The 19,957-nt window shown below is 25.0% G+C and overlaps 4 protein-coding genes across 6 annotated transcripts in view; all 4 read left to right on the top strand.

Annotated features, from left to right (window-relative positions):
• Positions 1–116: 116 nt before the first annotated feature.
• On the top strand, positions 117–3,536 carry LOC122720187 (BTB/POZ domain-containing adapter for CUL3-mediated RhoA degradation protein 3). Of its 2 annotated transcripts, XR_006347727.1 has the most exons (5): positions 117–284; positions 459–771; positions 845–1,043; positions 1,175–1,464; positions 3,253–3,536. XR_006347727.1 is itself a non-coding variant. In XM_043946719.1 (4 exons), the coding sequence occupies exons 1-4, from the start codon at positions 122–124 to the stop codon at positions 1,376–1,378; spliced, it is 879 nt and encodes a 292-aa protein (XP_043802654.1). In that variant the 5' UTR covers positions 117–121; the 3' UTR covers positions 1,379–2,096. The 2 variants fall into 2 exon arrangements, 1 of the variants encoding a protein (XP_043802654.1); XM_043946719.1 differs by lacking the exon at positions 3,253–3,536 and having other exon boundaries at positions 1,175–2,096.
• Positions 3,537–5,081: 1,545 nt separating this feature from the next.
• LOC122718086 (INO80 complex subunit B) lies at positions 5,082–6,857 on the top strand. Of its 2 annotated transcripts, none has more exons than XM_043942908.1 (6): positions 5,082–5,189; positions 5,504–5,669; positions 5,751–5,931; positions 6,060–6,293; positions 6,395–6,567; positions 6,654–6,857. In XM_043942908.1, the coding sequence occupies exons 1-6, from the start codon at positions 5,186–5,188 to the stop codon at positions 6,784–6,786; spliced, it is 891 nt and encodes a 296-aa protein (XP_043798843.1). In that variant the 5' UTR covers positions 5,082–5,185; the 3' UTR covers positions 6,787–6,857. The 2 variants fall into 2 exon arrangements, with proteins under 2 accessions (XP_043798843.1, XP_043798752.1); XM_043942817.1 differs by having other exon boundaries at positions 5,093–5,231; positions 6,654–6,856.
• A 583-nt stretch (positions 6,858–7,440) lies between these two features.
• The window catches only part of LOC122718018 (laccase-4-like), a 14,190-nt gene continuing 1,673 nt past the window's right edge, over positions 7,441–19,957 (top strand). The window contains exons 1-6 of the mRNA XM_043942694.1: positions 7,441–7,622; positions 8,022–8,124; positions 8,939–9,047; positions 9,120–9,330; positions 10,718–10,884; positions 11,446–11,623. Coding sequence (XP_043798629.1) covers positions 7,550–7,622; positions 8,022–8,124; positions 8,939–9,047; positions 9,120–9,330; positions 10,718–10,884; positions 11,446–11,623 — 841 coding nt within the window. The 5' untranslated portion in view covers positions 7,441–7,549. The remainder of the gene's footprint in view (positions 7,623–8,021; positions 8,125–8,938; positions 9,048–9,119; positions 9,331–10,717; positions 10,885–11,445; positions 11,624–19,957) is intronic.
• Positions 12,115–18,935, top strand: LOC122718180. Its single transcript, XM_043943040.1, has 2 exons — positions 12,115–13,732; positions 15,884–18,935. The coding sequence occupies exons 1-2, from the start codon at positions 13,349–13,351 to the stop codon at positions 16,310–16,312; spliced, it is 813 nt and encodes a 270-aa protein (XP_043798975.1). The 5' UTR covers positions 12,115–13,348; the 3' UTR covers positions 16,313–18,935.

Below are 19,957 nucleotides of genomic sequence, written 5' to 3'. Positions count from 1 at the left end.
ACAACGCTTTGTTCTTTCTCTATTAAATTTTATATTTAACATTTAAAAATCGTTATATTTTCTCATCTGATTATTTATTAACATTGATATTTGACGATCTAATATATTGTCATTGTTCGTAATGTCTGGAAATCACAAAGCGGGAATTAAATATCCTTCAGAATATGTCAAGCTCAATATCGGCGGTTCCTTACACTACACTACTTTAGGGACACTCCAAAAACATGATACTATGTTACGAGCTATGTTTAGTGGTCGCATGGAAATTCTTACAGATCCCGAAGGTGTGATATTTTATTTGATTTTATTATGTTTAATAAAATATATAACATTATAAGAATATATGAAATTTGAAAAAAACTTATTTATTTTTTTATTTATGTATGTTTATATCGAATCGAAAGAAATATAATTATTTTTTTATTTATTTAAGATAAATACGTAAATATATTTTATAGGGTGGATATTAATAGATAGGTGTGGAAAACATTTTGGAACAATCTTAAATTTTCTAAGAGACGGATCAGTTCCATTACCAGAAAGTACGAGAGAAATGGCAGAATTGCTTGCAGAAGCAAAATATTATTGCATTACCGAGCTAGCTGAATCTTGTGAACAAGCACTTCTTCGAAAAGAGAGAGAAGCAGAACCTATTTGTAGAATTCCACTTATTACTTCTCAGAAAGAAGAACAATTATTAATTAGTAGTACTACTAAACCAGTAGTGAAGTTGCTTGTTAATAGACATAATAACAAGTATTCATATACAAGGTGATAATATTTGTTTCATAAAACTGCAATGAAACAAAGAATGAATAAATATAATAAGCCTTGTCTTTTATAGTACATCAGATGACAATCTCTTGAAAAACATAGAATTGTTCGACAAAATGTCCCTTAGATTTGGTCGTAGAGTATTATTTATTAAAGATGTGATTGGCTCCAGTGAAATTTGTTGTTGGACATTTTATGGTCATGGTCGCAAAGTTGCAGAAGTTTGTTGCCACTCCATTGTTTATACAACTGATAAAAAACACACAAAGGTAATATCAAACATATATAAAATATATTTGATTGTATATTTATCTATTATTATTATAAATATATATAATATGTAATATAATTCATTTATAATACAAATAAGAGAAATAAGAACTTAATTTATGATACATAGGTTGAGTTTCCAGAAGCCAGAATTTATGAAGAAACATTAAATATTTTGTTATATGAACATCGAAATGGTCCAGATCAAGAATTAATGCAAGCAACATCATCACGTGGTGCAGTCAGTGGTGCACCACCTTGTACATCAGATGAAGAAGAGGGTGAGCGTTCAGGCTTGGCTCGCCTTCGCTCCAACAAACAAAATACCAACTGACCCAATCTTACCTCTCTTACCCCTCCTAATCCAGCGACTCTTAGCGTCGTTCGAGTCCTCGCCCTTAAGACACGAGCCAATACAAAGTAAGATGTGTGAAAAAAAAATGTACACAAAATTTTATATACATGCATATTTATAGATAAAGATATCTATACATATACATACATATATATATATGTATGTATATGTATATCTATGTATTCTCTTGAGCGAAAAATGAACAGTATGATTAAAAGTGATTATTAATTATATTATGCATTGCATTTCATTGCATTGCATTGTCTTACTCACTTCTTTGATCTATATCTAAACATCCTAATTATTTCACATATTTGAAATCATTTTTAGAACCGAATGACACAATTCGTTTTGGATTTATATTATAAGATATCGATATGTAAAATATAAGAATACGTTTTCGTATTTTTTATTTTCACATCGTAAATTTGAAAATAAGTATTTTAAGAGAACACATATACGAGTACTACTTATGTGCCAAATGTTCGTGTCAGATGTAAAACAAGAATAAGTCGAAGTTGCCATTTTGTGACTGATGGAATTATTTACTCTTATACTCTATAACAACTTTTAAGCAGTTATTAAGATTAAGAAAATACATAAGAAACTTACAAAATATAAAATTATGTTATTACAAATATTATTATTTTTATATAATTATATTATTATTATTATTTGATTAAGATGCTTAACATATTATTATTATTATTACTATTATTATTATTATTATTATTATTATTATTATTATTATTATTATTATTATTATTATTATACTATTATATTATTATTATAATATATATATATAATTATATATATATAATTATAAAACCAACATGTTTATATTCTTTTTTACGAAAAAAAATTATGTTTAAATAAATTAATATAAAAAAATTGTATTTACTTGAGCATTTTTCAATTTAAGAATTATCTTAAATTGCTTAAAAGATGATGTGGAGTAAACACTGCCAGTAAAATAATTACAGTGGAGTATATAAGCCAGTCTTATAATTAATATAATTTAAAAATTAATCTATAATATATGATTGGTTTTTTGGTTTAAAATTAAAATTAAAAATGTTTAGTTTTTTTGTATAAACAAGACAATGACTTTTACAAGCATATAAGCTTTGTGTTAATTTCTATATATCATTCCAAAATATGGTATATTTTTCTCATGTTGATGTTTTTTATTTTGTTTACACACTTCCATTTAAAAAAAAAATAAATGTATTATAATTCAATGAATACTACAAACTAATTTAATATATTCTTTTTAATATGGTGCAAACTCATATTTAATGAAGGGACCATATGTATTCCAATTTTAAATCTATAGTTATTTTACTGTAATACAATATATAAAATTCAATATTCAAAAATTCAGTCCTACTTTAAATTATTTATTAAGTTCTCTCTCTTTTTTTTAAGTTAAAAACTTATATTATTCTCCCGAATACAAGACGATATTTATAATATATATATCGCAATATAAATATAAAAAAAGAGTTCATGTTCCTATAAATTTATATAATAAAAATTTAAAATTGTAAATAATGAATATGGTTCATATTTCGTATTTATTATAAATCGTTATAATTAAATAATATTATAAAATTATGTAATATGTAAGTTATATAAGCTAAATGCAATATATATTATGTTAATCAAACATTTGCTTAAATTTTTCAACCTCACAGTAGAGCACAGTTTTAGTGGCCTCCTTTGTCAGGTAAAACCGACACGAAATATAAAATTTATTCAAATTACATATTTCCATATTTAAAAAATAATAGAATTAGTTGTTGTCAAAAAATAAATTAAAAATTGTACTGATTATTTATCTTTTCTTTCAGGAAACTAGTACGTCCCATCATACATGGGGTAACCATGGTCTACTTATTAAATCAACGAAATTTTTTATCTGGCCACATTGTATAACTAACTAATATTTCTGTTTTACAATTATTTAAAAATATATAACAAAATTTTGTCTTGTATCCGGGTGAATTGATTATCTCTTAAAATATTTAAAATGATAAATGATTTTATTCACTAATTAAAAATTTATAAATATATTTAAATATTGCTCAAATAACAAATATCTTTTTATCTACATTTTTAAAATTTCATATATATTTATTTATCTTTTTTGTAAAAATGAATACCACAAATGAGTTTGCAGACTTGCCAAAATTTATTAAGAATGAAATATTAAATTGTAGTATCATATATATGTATACAAAATGAATGTCAAATTTTATCTATTAGATATAAATGGCCCTGATATATGTAAATATTATTATTCTATCATGATAAAATAATCATAGTGTTATATTTTATATTTTATGAAAAATATATTAAATTAAAATTATAATATAGGATTAAATTTAGATAACATTAATAAGAATAATAATATTCATGTTTCAAAGAATTATTTATGCATAGTTCTAATATATTATTTATATATTCTATATGCATATTTACTAGAAAAAGACTGATTTGTAAAAATTTTTCTCCAATTTTTGTTTAAAAGAACATATTTACAAAATGTAAAAATATTATGTGTAGTAATTCTTGTTAAACATGATAAAGAAAATAAATAAATAAAAAATAATCAATAGAATTTATTTGCATTTAAATAATAAATAAATATATTATAAATAATTTAAAAATACTTCATAAAGTTACTGGATAATAAAATCTTATTCAAAGAATGAGAGAAAAAAAATAATGATGGAATTCAGAAATACAGATAGGAAAAATAAAAGATATTGTATTTGCATTGTATTTTCAAAATACTATTTGATGAAATGATGATACCATAAACAAAGTATAGAATAATATATTTAATGCATTTTTTTATCTGATCTTAACTATTTTAATATTATTTTAAATTTTACCGATTTGAATATTAGAATAAAATTGCAATGTTAGTGATATATATGGTTGAAATTAGAAAAAATTTCAACCATAAATTTCAACATAAAAAAAAAAAGAATTAGAATAAATATTCTATTATATATATATATTTTATATAATATTGTTTATGAAATATTATATATAATATTGTTTATGAGAGTATTTAATTTTTTAGGTACATTGCAAAACCGAGAATGTAAATTTTTACATTAAAGGTTAAGATACATTATATTTTTAAAAAAAGAATGATGATAATGCATTCAATTGATACTTCATTTATGATCATTCGGTATATGCCAAAAGCAAAGAAATATATAGAGCAATATAATTATATATGGAAAGCAAAAAGCGAGAAAAGAATAAATATAAAATAAAAATATTGAAATCATAAAATAGAATAAAAATTAATTATAAGCGCCAACTCTTGAGTATCAATATTTTTTTAGAGACAGGATAAAATAGAATAAGAATTAAGAATCAATGCCATCTTTTGAATTTATCTTTAGAAAGATGATTCTTTAAAAAACTGTCTTTGATGGCACTGACGATTTTTTTATTCTATTCCTATTCTTTTTTCACAATTTTCTATTCTTTCTTTATATGTTTTATTTGCAAATTTAAAATAAAATTTCTTTATATATTTCAATGACTCTGAAGATGGCGCTGATTCCATAATTTTTATTATTTGTCTTACTATTTACTTTCTTATCCATATTTCGTGTTTCGTGTTTATGCTAATCTAAAGATGGCGGTAATTCCTCAATTTTTCTTTTGTTCTCTCATTCTATATTTATAAATCATATATATATGAATCATATCAGAAAATTAGAGGCACTGGCAAACGAATACTAATAGAATTTTAATAAAATGGGTAAGGCAAAAGACATAAGTTCAGACGAAGATATAACTGTAGGTACGATTTTCTATTTGTTGAAAAATTAATTATTATTTATATATATATTATAAATAATTAATTATTTGATTTATGCATAAAAATGATAAAAGTAAATATTTTAATTTTTTCTTTTTATCAATTTCATCATTGAGATTAATATTTCTAGATAACTTAGAGAAACGACATCTTTTTATAAAAATATATTTTGTAAAAAATTAAACAGTTTTTATATGTATTTATGTCTATAATTATTTTTTATTAATTTTTATATTTATTTATTTGTTTTTTAGAAACTAATGAAGTATCTCCACAAAAACGACATAAGAAACATAAACATAAAAAGCATAAAAAGAAAAAAATTACTCATGATGATAATGATGGTTTTAATGATGTTGCTGTTGAAACGGATAAAAAAAAAACATTTAGAGTTAAGATAAAAAAAGATGATGATAAAGGGTAAATAAAAATAATATAATAAATTGTTTTATTGTATATAATCGTTATATAAAATATAAATATTTATATTAATATGTTTAGTCTAGAAAAACCACGTGAAAAAATGCAGAAAACATCCAATCTTAACACTGTAAGTGCAAGTCCATCTCCAAAAACTGCTACAAAAAAGAAAGTTCTAAAAAATAATAAAGGTAAAGATAGTGGTACTAGTAGTGAAGAAGAACGATGGCTTGATGCAATTGAATCTGGAAAACTTGAAGAAGTAAATAATTCATATTTATAATGTTCAATTTTTTTTTGTAATATTTGTATATTAACTTAATATAATAATATTTTTGTGTAAATCTTATTTGTGTTATTTATAAAATAAATAAATATATTTTATTTTAGGTTGATGATGAACTAAAAAAAATTAAACCAAAGGATCCAAAACTAATGACAGCACGTCAAAGAGCCATGTTTGAAAGAAAAACTGATACAGAACCAAACCCAGCCGTTGAACAACTCATGTCATTACCAACTGGTTACAAAGAAAAAGTTATGACAGCTGAAGCCATACAAAAAGCTGCTCTTAAGTCATTGAAAAGAAAACAGCTTGCTGATGAGAAGAGAGAAAAAGATAAGGTAATATAATCATTAAAATTAGAATTTTTAACTTTTATTTTTATTTTATAAAATAAAAATGATATGTACAATATTTTAAAATTACATTGTTACTTCTATAGAAAAAAACAATGGAAAGATTACTAAAAAAACAAGAATCTAAAGCTTCTAAAGTCATTAGTAAAGGAAAACCTTCTAGAAGACAAGTTCCTTTGGTTACATATCGTTTAACACTTGAAGGAAGTTCAATATCTTTACCACCTGGAGAAGATTTTCCATTACAACCTACAAAAGAGTAAATAAAAATAACTAATAATTTAAAAGATTTAATTAAAATATTATAAAATCATTATGTCATTTTTTTATATTTTTCTTTTTCAGAAAAGAACCATCAATACAAATTCTTTGTGGTGTTAATCAATGTAAAAATTTAAAAAAATATTCATGTTCAAAAACTGGAATACCTTTATGCAGTTTAGAATGCTATAAAGCTAATTTATCTATATCTGTATAATATGTATATAATTATTTAAATACTTTATTAATTATTTAAATACTTCTTTTCTATTTTCTTAAATTTATCTAATCTTTATACGAAATATTTATTTTTTTATCATAAAAAAACAAATTATTTTTACAATTTCAATAAAATCTTTGTTAATATAATATGAACATTAATACAATAGAATTTATACTTTTATATAAATACTTATTATTGAGTTTCTTAAATATGAAAACAAAAGTATTATAAAATATAAAATATTTTTTTTTTACTTAAAAAAAAATATTTCACATTGAATTTTTAACATTATAATTAATTTGTAAATAATTCTGTATATATTATTATGTAAATATTTTATTGTAATATTTGTACATATATTTGAATATGTATTTGTCATATTCTAACTTGTAATTTAAATAAATGTATTTTGTAAATAAAAAAACAAAAAGATATATGTAACAACTATTTATTTGAATATATGAAAATAAATATATTCATTATATATATATATTTATAATATTTTAATAGGAATAAAAAATTTGAATTTACATTGAATCTAACTTGTATAACTAGAAATAGCTTAGGCCTTGCTTTCACCATTCAAGATAGGTTCAACTAAGTCGCCGTATGATCGTGAAACGTGTAACATCGTCAGTGTTTATTTTAATCATCGATGGTTAGTGATTCGCGATGATTTATATAGTTCGATTATTTTATAATTGTCGATTTTTATAATTTAATAAATTTTAGTAAAATCCAGTTGATCTGGGTTAAAATGTGTTGGTTCAAGAATTTTATAGTTTTTATTATTTTTATTTTATTAGGAATATCAAAATCTCAAATAAAGGGTGAGAAAATAAACTTATCTTCTTTAAGCTATAAAATATTTTTTATTGATACAAAATTATAAAAGTGTAATACAATTAATACTATTATGAAAATTTATTTATTATTTATTTATTACTAATAATTATTTATTACTAATAAAATTTATTTATTATTTATTTATTACTTTAGAAAAATATAAACTTATTTTCTTAAATATTTTTAACAAAATTAGTGTTTTATTTAATATAAAAAAAAATAAATTATTAATTAAATATTATAACATAAACTTTATGACTTATAAAATTCAAGTATTTTATTATTAATTTTATTACATAGCCAAATTATTACATAAAGATTTCTTTTTGAAATAAAATTTATGAATCATAAATTAATTTCATTACTTTTTTTTTTTTAATTAGATGGTAATTATCATGAATGTCTACGATCGTGTCTTGATAATGCACTTTCAAAAAAATTATGCCGTTATGAATTCTACGTTGGAGAATTGCCTAATACGATAAGGTAGGATAAAAATCTATAAATTCATCAATGCATTTAATGAATAAAAAGAATGCACTTTCAAAACTGTAATAAAATTAAAATAAAAACAACTAACATACTTTCGAAATATAAATTTTATATATGAAATCATATTAAACTAAAAGATAATATTATACATAAAAATTATATATTTTATATGAAAATAAATCAATGATTATGTTTGAATAAATTTAAAATAGAAAATATTTTTCTTATTATTTTCGTCAATTCCAATGTGAACGAATATACAATTTCCAGTATAATCTACGAACTAACGGTTAATACGCTTGGTTACAGAATGTACTTTGATTTTTTTAATTTCCAACTGGTTCTTACATTACTAGTAGCTATTACGGACCTGTTTACACTACAGGCAGTAAAACTAAATAATGACATTCATAAATTTTGTGTAAAGACTTTAGCGTAAAACTATTATTGAAATTTTATTAAATTTTTTCTAAAGAAAAATAGGGCAAAATCTTAGAGAGGAAGATAGGATACTTAATTGAAGATTTATTTATTAATTAAATAAGATTTTGATAGAAATTTATATAATTGCGATTTTTAATAGAATTTTATTATAAATATCAGGTACAATTTCAACTTTATTTATAATTTCCTGAAATTTATGTTAAGAGTAATATATCGTTAATTGGTTCATTTTTTAAAAATTGATTATTGTTTAAATTCATAGTCATAGTTTTTAAAATTTAAGTCAACTACAAATATAAGCGTACAATTAAAAATGTTTTTAAGATATATATTGATCAAATTTAATTCTTATTATTATTTACAGCATTCATAATGGTTCTGAAAGTAAAAATGAATCAATGATTGACAATAAAATAATATTATCGAAAATGTTCTTAGGAATTAATGGAAGAAGTCCAGGACCTCAAATAGAGGTAAAAATTTTAAAATTAATTTCTACGTTACAATTATATCACACTACATTAAATTACAAATTTAATTTTTAGGTATGTGTCGGAGACACAATAGAAATTCTTTTATATAATAGATTAGGATCTGAAGAATTATCTTTCCATTGGCATGGATTACGACAAAAAAATTTTGCTCATATGGATGGTGTTCCAATGGTTACACAATGTTCCATATTACCATTTGGAGGTTTTCGATATAAATTAAAACCGGAAAATGTTGGTACATACATTTATTATGCCCATATAGGTAAATATATTATAAATAAATATATTTAAATAAATTTAAAATAAAAAAATTATTAAATACAAGAATAATTAATTAAAACAAAAATATATTTAAATCATTTCAATTTTCCCGCGCTGTAGAATAACTTCTACCTCTGTGAGGCAAGCAAAATTAAAGTAGATCAATATCTTGAAACCGTGTAGAAGTTAGGTTACATTTTACGTCTGGTGTTTCAAGAAAAGTGATGTATATCAAGTGTCAGAAATATTATTTTTTTTAATACATTTTCTTAAATTTACTTTACATTGTATAATCAAGTGAAATATGATAATAATTTTGTATTTTTAAAACAATAGTAGAATCAAATTTAATAAGACTACCTATCCAGAATGATCAGGTATATTAAGGGATTTATATAATTTTGAATTCTATGAAAGATTAAAAAAATTAAATTTTTTATTAGAAATTTTTTAATTTTTTTCTTTTTTTTATTAAAATTAATTGAAAAATAAATTCATTTGCATATCTTTTTATAGCATTTATATATAATTTTTTTTATAGTTTTTTTAATAAAATATAATTAAATTTATATATAAATAATTTATTGTATATGTTATCATATAAAATAGATAGAATTAAATTCAAAAAGTAAAAAAATATAATGAATTTAAACATATTTGTATATAAATTTAGATGAGATGACAGGTTACATTTAATATAGGCGAAAAATGAACTCGTCCAAATTTTGTTCTTGTTAACGCCTTATATTATCGTCTTATAAAAAAAAAGATAATTAATAATAATTAAAAATTTCAATATGCACAAAAAATAAATAAAAAATTCAAAATTTTTATGAAATAATATTTGTAATCTTAAAAGTAGACTTTTTTGAATAAATGTAAACTACCGTAAATGTTTGTTATAAAACATCATTTCGATCAATATTGTAATGAAATAAAACAAGATTAAAGCAGAAAATTAATAAAATTAAAAAAATAAGTCTAGTTTTAAGATTAAACAAACAGTGAAGTTTTGACTTTGAAATTGATTATTCATTATATAATCTAAAATTGAACTTTTTATTATTGCAGATGCATTAAATTGAAATAATGTATTAACATTAAAATTTTTCAACCTATTTGATTTTTTATATGTATAATATTCTTCACAATATAAAATATTAAATCTAAATATTATTTTAAAAAAATTTTTGATTAATAAATATTCACTTTCTGTGAATTATTATATTCTGTAAAATTATTTATCTTGTTAAATTTACATTTAAAAAAAACGTAACCATATTAGATTTGTTCATAATGACAAAATGAAATAATAGTATGGTAATGGAATGTAAATTCTTTTATTAATCACAAAAATAACGAAAGCATTAATGATGTTGGATTATTAGTTTCACAGCAGGGCGACGGTATATACGGGTCGTTGACAGTTCGAGGACCACAAGATGACCCTAGCTTGGAAAGGATACTTCTCTTGTCATCAAGGCCGCCAACTCCACTGTCGCGATACTCGCATCTACATCCACCTACGCCCAGTGAACTTCTCTTAAATGGCCAGGTATTGTTTTATTTAATTAGACAAGATGTCATATAACGAGCAAAGAAAAATATAATTTTGAATAAAAAATATTTATTCAAAATTTTTATTTGAAAAAATGAACTTATTTTTAGGATAAAAAATATAGAAATAAGAATAATTTTTATTCTTTCTTTCTTTTTTTATATTCATAGGTATTCGTTAAACGAAAAATTATCAAAAGATACCAAACAATAATACAAATAAATTTTATAATAATATAAATATTTCTTCAAATATTTTTTTTTACCATCAAATTTTATGTAATTAATTAAATATAATTTAATAATAACTTATAATAGCTTAAAAAAGATAATTTTTCAATACTAATCATTGAACATGACATTCTTTAAAAAATATTTCAATTTCAAAAGAAACTAAAGTTGATCATTTTAGTTCTATTCGTTAATCCATATCAAGGTTGTATAATATCTATTACGTTATTGAAATGAGAACTTTCTCTGATTACATGTTACATTTTTTTAAAATCATATTTAATAATTAATTACTTAATACTTAACTAGTATTTTTTTTTTTTTTTAGAATAACGGATTTATCTTTGAAGTCCACTATGGAAGAAAATATTTATTCCGACTTATTAACGCGCATGCATACAATTGTCCTGTACTATTATCCATTTCTGACCACGATTTTCACGTGTTGGCTATTGATGGCAACCCGGTTAAATCAACGATTGGTAGACACATCGTTTCCTTTCCAGGTATGCAGATTCTCTCTACATATATTATGTGTTTTACTCATTCGGCACACGTAAGATATGATCCTTGTACGTGCATGTCGGATACGTAAAATACTCATCCGAGATTTTATACGTCGACCTCGTCTCCTGCATTTTTGTGCGCACAATTGTATTCGAAGCTTGAATGAAAGCGAGCAAAAGAGACAAGAAAGAATTGCGATCGATGGAGACGAAATGAAATTGAAATAAAATAGAATATGCTACGAAATATTATATTTCATTTTAAAATATTTTATTCGAAAAATAAGATATAGGATAAAAATGGATAATTCAATCATTTATATTTTGATAAATTAAAATTTGTGAAATATCATGAGATCGTAAACAATAATAAAAGCATAATGATAAATATGAACATTGCCAGTTTGAATAAATTTATCATTTTTTTATTATTTACTATTTACTAATTATTTACTATTCATAGTGGATAGTAATTATATTTTTACAAAAAATATAAAAGCATAATGGAATTAAAATAAAAATATTAATAGAGATCATATTTTCAATAATTTATGGTTGAGATAATTTTGATAAATGGATGGCGAAAGAACAAATATGTAAAATTGCTCTGATTATTTTGTGTAAATCCGAAAATTTACATAAGTGATATAAACATGATTATTTCACAACAACATTTATTTTGGAAAAACTATAACAATATTTTAAGAATCATAAATTAAAACAAACAAAGGAAATTGCAGGCTACGCGAAAGAAGAAACGACAAAAGAAAAGAAGATGATACGATAAAGAATGAGAATGAACAAAGATGGAGTAAGAAGAAAGGAAAAAAATGAAAACTGTTCAACGAAGCAATAACTGATGAGAAATAACAAACAGAAAATAAATATTCGGCTACTGGTGGAAAATATAAAAAAAGGCGACGAAAATTCGAAAAATGATTTTATAATAAAAATATATATTTTTAACAAAATGTAAACAAAACGTAAGTAAACTCTTACTTTCTTTTAGATTCATTATAATTCACATAGAAAGCATGGTTTTTATTTTTTAAGCAAATATTATTTAAAAAAATCATTCTTTTAAAATTTAAATTTTTGCCGCCTTTATTGAACTTCTAACCAGTATACGATGATGGAATTGGAGAAGAACGAAAAACGATGAAACGAGGCGCAAGGTCGTTTGGTAAACAAAGAGGAAGGGATTGCGAACAGAGGGTACACGCAACGAGGCCGGAGAGAAGAAATGCGAAAGGGAAAGGGGAAAAGAAAAAGACAGAGCGAGAGAAGGAAAGGATGAAACCGCTTGGCGCTCATATACGTTTAACGATGCGGCGTGCAGCGGTGACCGACTCGTTCGCGCAGACTCGGCCGTCTTCGTGTTCTCACCGGGTTTCCGCAAAGGGAAATAAAGAAAGGAAGGCGACCAAGCGCGCGCGGGTCTCGCGCAAAAATCATTAAAACGCGTGCTCGATTCGCGGCTGCGGCGTCGTTGTCGGCTCGTAGTCGACGATTTATTAGCGGGTACACAAGCGGGTACCCACCCGCCGGCTTGTCACCCGGCTCCTCGCTCGTTTACCTCCACCCGCCTTTAACTTTCTTCATCATCCGTCCGTAATCTCGAAAGATTCTGGCCCACGAGGCACACGATTTCTTGGAGAAAACGATCATTTTCGTCAGCCCAGTGTGTCCGCGCCGGCTTAACATCGTACCACTCATACGTTTTCCATGTCTAGCGACGACGCGTGGAACGAACCAGAAACGAACGACACGCGACTTGGCATGGAGTGGACTCGCGACAAGACTCTCGAGTTATTGCGCGAGTATCAACAAAGACGCGTCCTTTGGGATTGGAACACTCGTGGTTATCGCGATCGAGCCAAACGGAAACGCGCGATTCAAGAACTCGCCGAGATTCTTTGTTGCAACACGCTCGAAATCGAGAAAAAGATCACTAATCTAAAGTGTCAGTATTCGAGAGAAGTTCATAAGATACAGAATAGCCGCGATGCCGCTACCGGGCCCGACGATGTTTACGTATCTAAGTGGTTCGCCTTTAAGGCAATGCAGTTTCTGCAATTTGGTACACGTAGATACAGTAAGAGGAAGAAGGTAGGTAATCAACTATAGATCCTTCTTTTTTTCATTATGAATATAAATATACACGTTTCCTCGTTGCACGAGAAACCTAGTTGTGACAGATATCTTGTTCCCACGTGTCGCAGGTTCTTAATAGAATGAATATGTATTAAGAACAAAATTGTTAATTATTTCATTGTTCATTCTTTTAATTCATTCTTCTTAAAAAGACATAACAAAATTTTATCGTTCTTTTTTCTTTTCTTCTTTTTTTGTTTTTTCTTTCTTTCATTTTAAAATCGATGATGAACAGAACGTTCGTAAAAGTTCCCTTTCTCCAATCGTAAGGAGGCCACTTTACGCCATCGCATAATTGGTCAAGCAATTTCAAAGAAAGACCATTGTGTCCGAATGTGTTTCGTGGAAACGATCGTCTCGCTTGAACGACGCGTTACTCGTTCGAGATACATGTTTCTTCGATTCGTGATCATGTGTCATTCCTTCTATAATAATTTTTCATTTCGAAATTTCTGCATTTCGAATCAATTTTGGAATGTATATAATTCGCATTCTATACTATTCATGACTCGATTTATTATTAATTTATTATTCGATTAATGATATTTCTTTTCTAGCTTGATAACTTCTACGCTTGTTTTCTAACACTCCACGTCCACTTTTGTTTGATTCTCTTCGTCTCATTTCCTTTGCTCCGCTTATTGTCGTTCGCCTTTGTCCTCCTCTGCTTTCTCTATCTCTCGTCACATTCTCTTGGTATTCTTCTAGAGACTGATTGAATTATATATATGATAGCTTAGGTGTGCCTACTATCATGATACTTTTTTTTCCAAAATGTTTTTAGTATCTTTGCATACGAAAATAAAATAAAACAAGGCTAAAATATATGATGAATCTTACCTAAATAAATATTAAATTTTATGTTTGACAATTTTATTTTTAACGTGGAAATTATATTTTTTAAATGATACATATTAAAGATTAATACATGTATTTTTTTTTAATTAAATATGTTAGATAGTACAGACATTGTTTTTCCAGATTCCTAAATATATTCCCGTGAAAGTTTTTAATACAGAGTTTCCTCGAAAGATCGAAATGTTAGATTAACGTTGAATCGTGTGAATGTGAACGTAGTAAATATATATAGTGAATCGGCGATTAATTTTGCTGTGTTGTTATAATAATTAGGAATGCGAAGTTTTCTCTAGATTCTCGTAAAATTTTTTTCATAGGTAAATTATATATGTGAAATTCGCGAAGAAAATGAATGTGGATATCTAAAATATTATATTGCAACTAATGATAAATAATAACTAAAAAGTAATAAATAAATCATTTTTAACGAAACTTGGAAAAACTGAATGCATAAATTTTACGTAATAAATTGTAAATCTGTTATTTTTTTGTTATTTTTAGAAAATTTAAAATATTTATTTATAGGATTGAAAGATACATTTATTTAAATGACTAAAATTCTTTTTTGTAAATAATATATACCATTAACCTTCTATATATCTACAATTTTACTCAATTCTTATATTTCAAAATATATTTAAAAAAAATTATTATGAAAAAAATACATTATATTATAATTATGCACATATGTAAATAATAATAAGGAATATTACAATACAATTTTAACAACTTATCCGAAACATAAATTTGCTTTACAAGCAAAAATTTGGAATTAAATTAAACATTGATATTTTTCGAATTTATTCCTCGCTATTAAAAAAATATAGGAATCGGTTGAAAATTTTACTTGTTCTACAATAAAATTTGATCGATAAATTATAGATAATTAAGAAAATCGGTGAATTTTCAAAATTCTTTTTCTTCTAATTTCCAAATAAACAAAATTCTATATTTTCTCTATACCAATGATTCCCAACCTATAATTAAAAACAGTTCTTTAAGAGGTCGCTTGCTATCCTTATCTTGGACGAATCTCTAGTTACAAAAAATTTACGAAACCGCAATTCAACGAAAGATTAGAAAATACCGTTCTGCTGCGCATTTTCGGTTACTCGTGCACGAATATTGAATCAAGTTTTCAAGTTTTACCGAAACTACACGAACTATAATACTAGAATATAGATAATATTCTATATACTTGTATTATTTTTAACAAACACGGAAAATACATATTCTTTTTCCCCGTAGAAAGTCGATGAAGAGACGCCGAAGTTACAAGAAGAATACATAGTGAGTGACATCGATCCCGAGAGTATAACGTTCACGGATTATAACGAGGAGACGAACGGATCTGGAACTGGTTCGTTCAACGCTTCGCTGAGCGAGGATGCCGAAGAATCGTCGTCGTCGAGCCTGAAGGCGATGGAACTGTACAACGGCTCGTTGCAGAATCAAAACAGCCCGATCTGCGATCTGGACGAGAGCGGGCAGATAAAACTCGAGGCCACGTCGGACGAGCGCAAGAGAACGAAAGAGGAGTTCGCGAAGTTTGCGGAGAGTATCGCTGTACAATTGGCCGAGATCCCGGATTCGTATTCGAGATCGGTGGCAAAGTTGAGGATCAATCAGATCCTATTCGAGGCCGAGATAGGGGTTTACGCGCAAACGAGTCATTAACAAGTGCACGAGTACATAGTTTGTTTCGACGCCGTTTTTTTTTTTTTTTTTTTTTTTTTTTTAAAGAGGAGATGGTCGTTTTCGAAAACGATGAAACGAAATTTCAACGAAAAAGATTAATTGTGCAGCGCACGCGTTGTTTTTTTCATGTAAAAAATTAAAGCGAGAAATGAATGAGGCGACGTGTTCGTATACGTATGGACTTGACACGAGAATGCGCAACGATGGATTAAGATTAACGCTATCAATTAATTTTAAAGTCGAAGAAGCAAGATGGGTTGGAGAGATTTGAAACGAGAGATGCTTTTGAACGAATGGGTATATTTAATGCAATCGTTACAAAAGTAGAAGTGCATTTTAAAATGGGATTTTATCGTTGCGTAGTATCGTGGATCGAGGTCTAAATATACGATCACTTTAATTTCGATTTTTACGTAGGATTAGTATGTTATTTTTAATTTGAAATTTATCGGAAAAATTACGAAGAATATTTAGCGTTTCTGGCTTGTCTATTTTATAGATCAATTTTGATGTGTGTTCATCGGTTAAATTTTATGTGAAGCATAAAATCGATGATCGAGAATGATAATGAAAGTTATATATTTGAGATTTTAACTGAAACGTGTTAAACATATTGAAATCGAAGCTTGTACGAAACTTTTCAGATATATACGATTATATAATGAAGCATGAAAGTTATAATTATATTATATCGTACGATGCAATTTACCAGTTAAATTCATAATAAATTTAAATAGTTGAAAATGAATAGTTAGCGAGAAAATCATTTAGTATATCGCTTATTATAAAGAAAAGTTTGCGAGAAAGTAAAGAATATTTAGAAAAATCGTTTATATTTAATATTATATTTGTTTGACAATCGATTAGTTTTTTCCTGGGAATTAATTATTCAAGGCCCCAGGAATAAACTTGAGCATTTCTGCGATTTATATATTATTAACGCGTTAAAAGTGATAGAATATGAAATGAAAAAAAAAAAAAAATATCGAAAACAATTTTTTTAAAGAATGGCATTTTATTTTATAAAAATTATATTATTTTATAAAAACAAAATTATCATACTTTAAGAAATTTTATAAAAACATGAAAAAATCATTGATATTTTATAATTCAAAGCCAGAAGCGCGCTTTATTATAAAGCGAATAATTTAAGTGTTGAAAAATAATATGAATTTTTCCTTTTGTTGAAATTGAAATATTTTTTAAATGTTTTTTTAAAGAACTTTAATCCTTTGTACTCGAGGAATTAATAATTCGAAGTGTATTTAATATAAAGGATCAAAAGATTTGCTATAATTTTAATTTTATAAATTCAGAAAAAATTCACGTTGTACGAAGACTAGAGATTCTTTTTCGAATTATAATGAAAGAATGCAAATGATTTTTTGAAAATTCATAAACGTGCAATCTTAAAAAATATCAATTTGCAATAACAAATTACATTTTCTTCTTTGAGTACAAAAGATTAATAGCGTTATTGTTTTAGAATTCGATTCATAAGAAAGACTGTATTTTAAACGATGCTATTTTTCCTGATTTTATTTGTTTGTTTGTCATGATAATGCCAATCGAATATTTTTTAAATGATCTTTGGTCGATCGTTATACAATCGTAAAACGAAATGTTACTCATATTCGATAAAAATAGCGGATATGTGATTTTAGATGAGAAAATAAGTCAAAAGTCCACGTCACTTAAGTCAGGTTGAATAGAATAACAAAGCTCATTGTAATACATTAAATATGTATATTATATACATATTTAAAATGTTTGAATTTTATAGGATTTTTAAAATTAGTCGTCGAAGTTTATTCGTTAAAATGGATAGGTAATTGCTAATTATAAATATCGATTTTGTTGTTGCAGAAATATTTTAATGAGGAAATACTAATTAATACATATTTGTGAAACGAATCGTATTTTAAATCTCATTTACATTTAAACGAAGTCAACCCATTTAACAGCACTATTCGTCATTTATAAAACCTGACTTACAGACGATTTAGATTGTAAGTATATATTCCATTGGTATTGTTTCAGGGCTTTAAAGTAAACGTAGTAAAGTGTATAGATAGAAAACTATTTTTTATTGAAAATACAATCCCTCCTTAAAGTCGAAGATAAGTCATCTTAAATTACTTGATTAATTCTTGTTTAAGTATGTAATAAGTTATGTTTGTATTTTATATCATATCAATTATGTTTTTCGTTAATAGTTAAATATAAAGAAAAACTAGATAGTAATAATTGTACACAAAGTCCATCAGTCTCCGGTGTATGTCTTTATATAATGCATTTGTTATTGTTCCTGATTTTGCGATAGTTTTTATATTTTTGTATTAATTATGATTCTTTTTAGAATCTTTACTTATGATCGTTAAATTTTAGGATACATACAAATTGATTGGTTTTTTATGAAATATATAAGTTTCTTTTTATTCCTATTAAATGAGATTCATTTTAAAATCATTATCAAAGATGTATTATTTCTTTAGAATGAACCTCTTCTTCATTCTCTAGTAATTTTTTCATCATATCTTGCTGATTAATTTATTCATCTTTCGATATTAAAAATTTTAACAATTTCGTTAGTTAAATCAATTCTTAAATTAATCCCTTTGGATCATAATTTGAATAAACATCTCGTATAAACGTAATAATATAACATTATTTTAAAAAATTAAAATTGACAAAATCACAGTATAATTGTTATAATAATCAACGATTTATAGGCACAGAAATACTGTAATAATAAAATTAGTGAAATCAAAATGAATAAAATTACTTAAAAATTTTACTTATGTAAAATTATTTTCAATATGCAATAGTAGATAGTCCGAATAGATATTAGTAATTATTAGAATTTAATATTTTTCAATAGTCATGTACACATTTTCTCGTATTTCAATTTTTTAACTTTAATAATGCTCAATGATAAATTTAGAAGAAATGTCTTTCTGTATAAAAGGAAGAAGGAACTAGAAAGTAGTATAAGTTGCATAGATCTATTTATAAGTTAAACTGCGGTCGCTGTCTTGGTGTCATGTAATTTTTCTTCCGATAAATAGTGATTTTTAGTATTAATATTAGCGTATTAAATAAAATGTAAAAATTTATTGTAAAAAACGTAACGTTAATATTATCTATGATCCAACAAAAGGAAAATCAAAGTAATTAAAAATTTAATATTGTTATGTAGGAATATAAGATATACGGATATGATTTTATTTCAACGATTCATGTTTTGTATATGCATTTTATTCGAAATGAAAGCAATAAAATTGATAAATTAAATTTTTAAATAAAAATAATTTTAAATTAAAAACTAAGACGTATAAATATATAATTACAATGATACTTTATCTATAACAAACATTACAAAAATTTACATAAAATTACATATATATCAATGAAATATAGTCAATTTTCTTTCTTATCGTATTATGTCTTTGTGATCTTTGTACTCGTTTATACATATATTCTTTTGTAACGTTACATAATATATATATATATATTTAATTTTGTATACTTTTGTTCAATAAAATAACTAGGATAAGTGTTTTTAAAAATACAATCTCTCTCTCTCTCTCTCTCTCTCTCTCTCTCTCTCTCTCTCTCTCTCTC

This window comes from Apis laboriosa, unplaced genomic scaffold, assembly GCF_014066325.1.
Source record: "Apis laboriosa isolate Shangri-la unplaced genomic scaffold, ASM1406632v1 scaffold105_cov147, whole genome shotgun sequence".
In the NCBI taxonomy this organism is placed as follows: domain Eukaryota; kingdom Metazoa; phylum Arthropoda; class Insecta; order Hymenoptera; family Apidae; genus Apis; species Apis laboriosa.
Note: the sequence above shows the minus strand (reverse complement) of the source record. Positions and strands in the feature narration are given on the sequence as shown.

Excerpts from the sequence above, each read along its gene's own strand:
- LOC122718180 (XM_043943040.1), top strand. The coding sequence starts at position 13,349 with ATGTCTAGCGACGACGCGTGGAACGAACCAGAAACGAACGACACGCGA. Across the intron at positions 13,733-15,883 it reads GATACAGTAAGAGGAAGAAG|AAAGTCGATGAAGAGACGCC; the intron begins GTAGGTAATCAA and ends TTTTCCCCGTAG.
- LOC122718086 (XM_043942817.1), top strand. The coding sequence starts at position 5,186 with ATGGGTAAGGCAAAAGACATAAGTTCAGACGAAGATATAACTGTAG. Across the intron at positions 5,670-5,750 it reads AAAAAAGATGATGATAAAGG|TCTAGAAAAACCACGTGAAA; the intron begins GTAAATAAAAAT and ends TAATATGTTTAG. Across the intron at positions 6,568-6,653 it reads CCATTACAACCTACAAAAGA|AAAAGAACCATCAATACAAA; the intron begins GTAAATAAAAAT and ends TTTCTTTTTCAG.
- LOC122720187 (XM_043946719.1), top strand. The coding sequence starts at position 122 with ATGTCTGGAAATCACAAAGCGGGAATTAAATATCCTTCAGAATATGTC. Across the intron at positions 285-458 it reads AATTCTTACAGATCCCGAAG|GGTGGATATTAATAGATAGG; the intron begins GTGTGATATTTT and ends TATATTTTATAG. Across the intron at positions 772-844 it reads AACAAGTATTCATATACAAG|TACATCAGATGACAATCTCT; the intron begins GTGATAATATTT and ends TGTCTTTTATAG.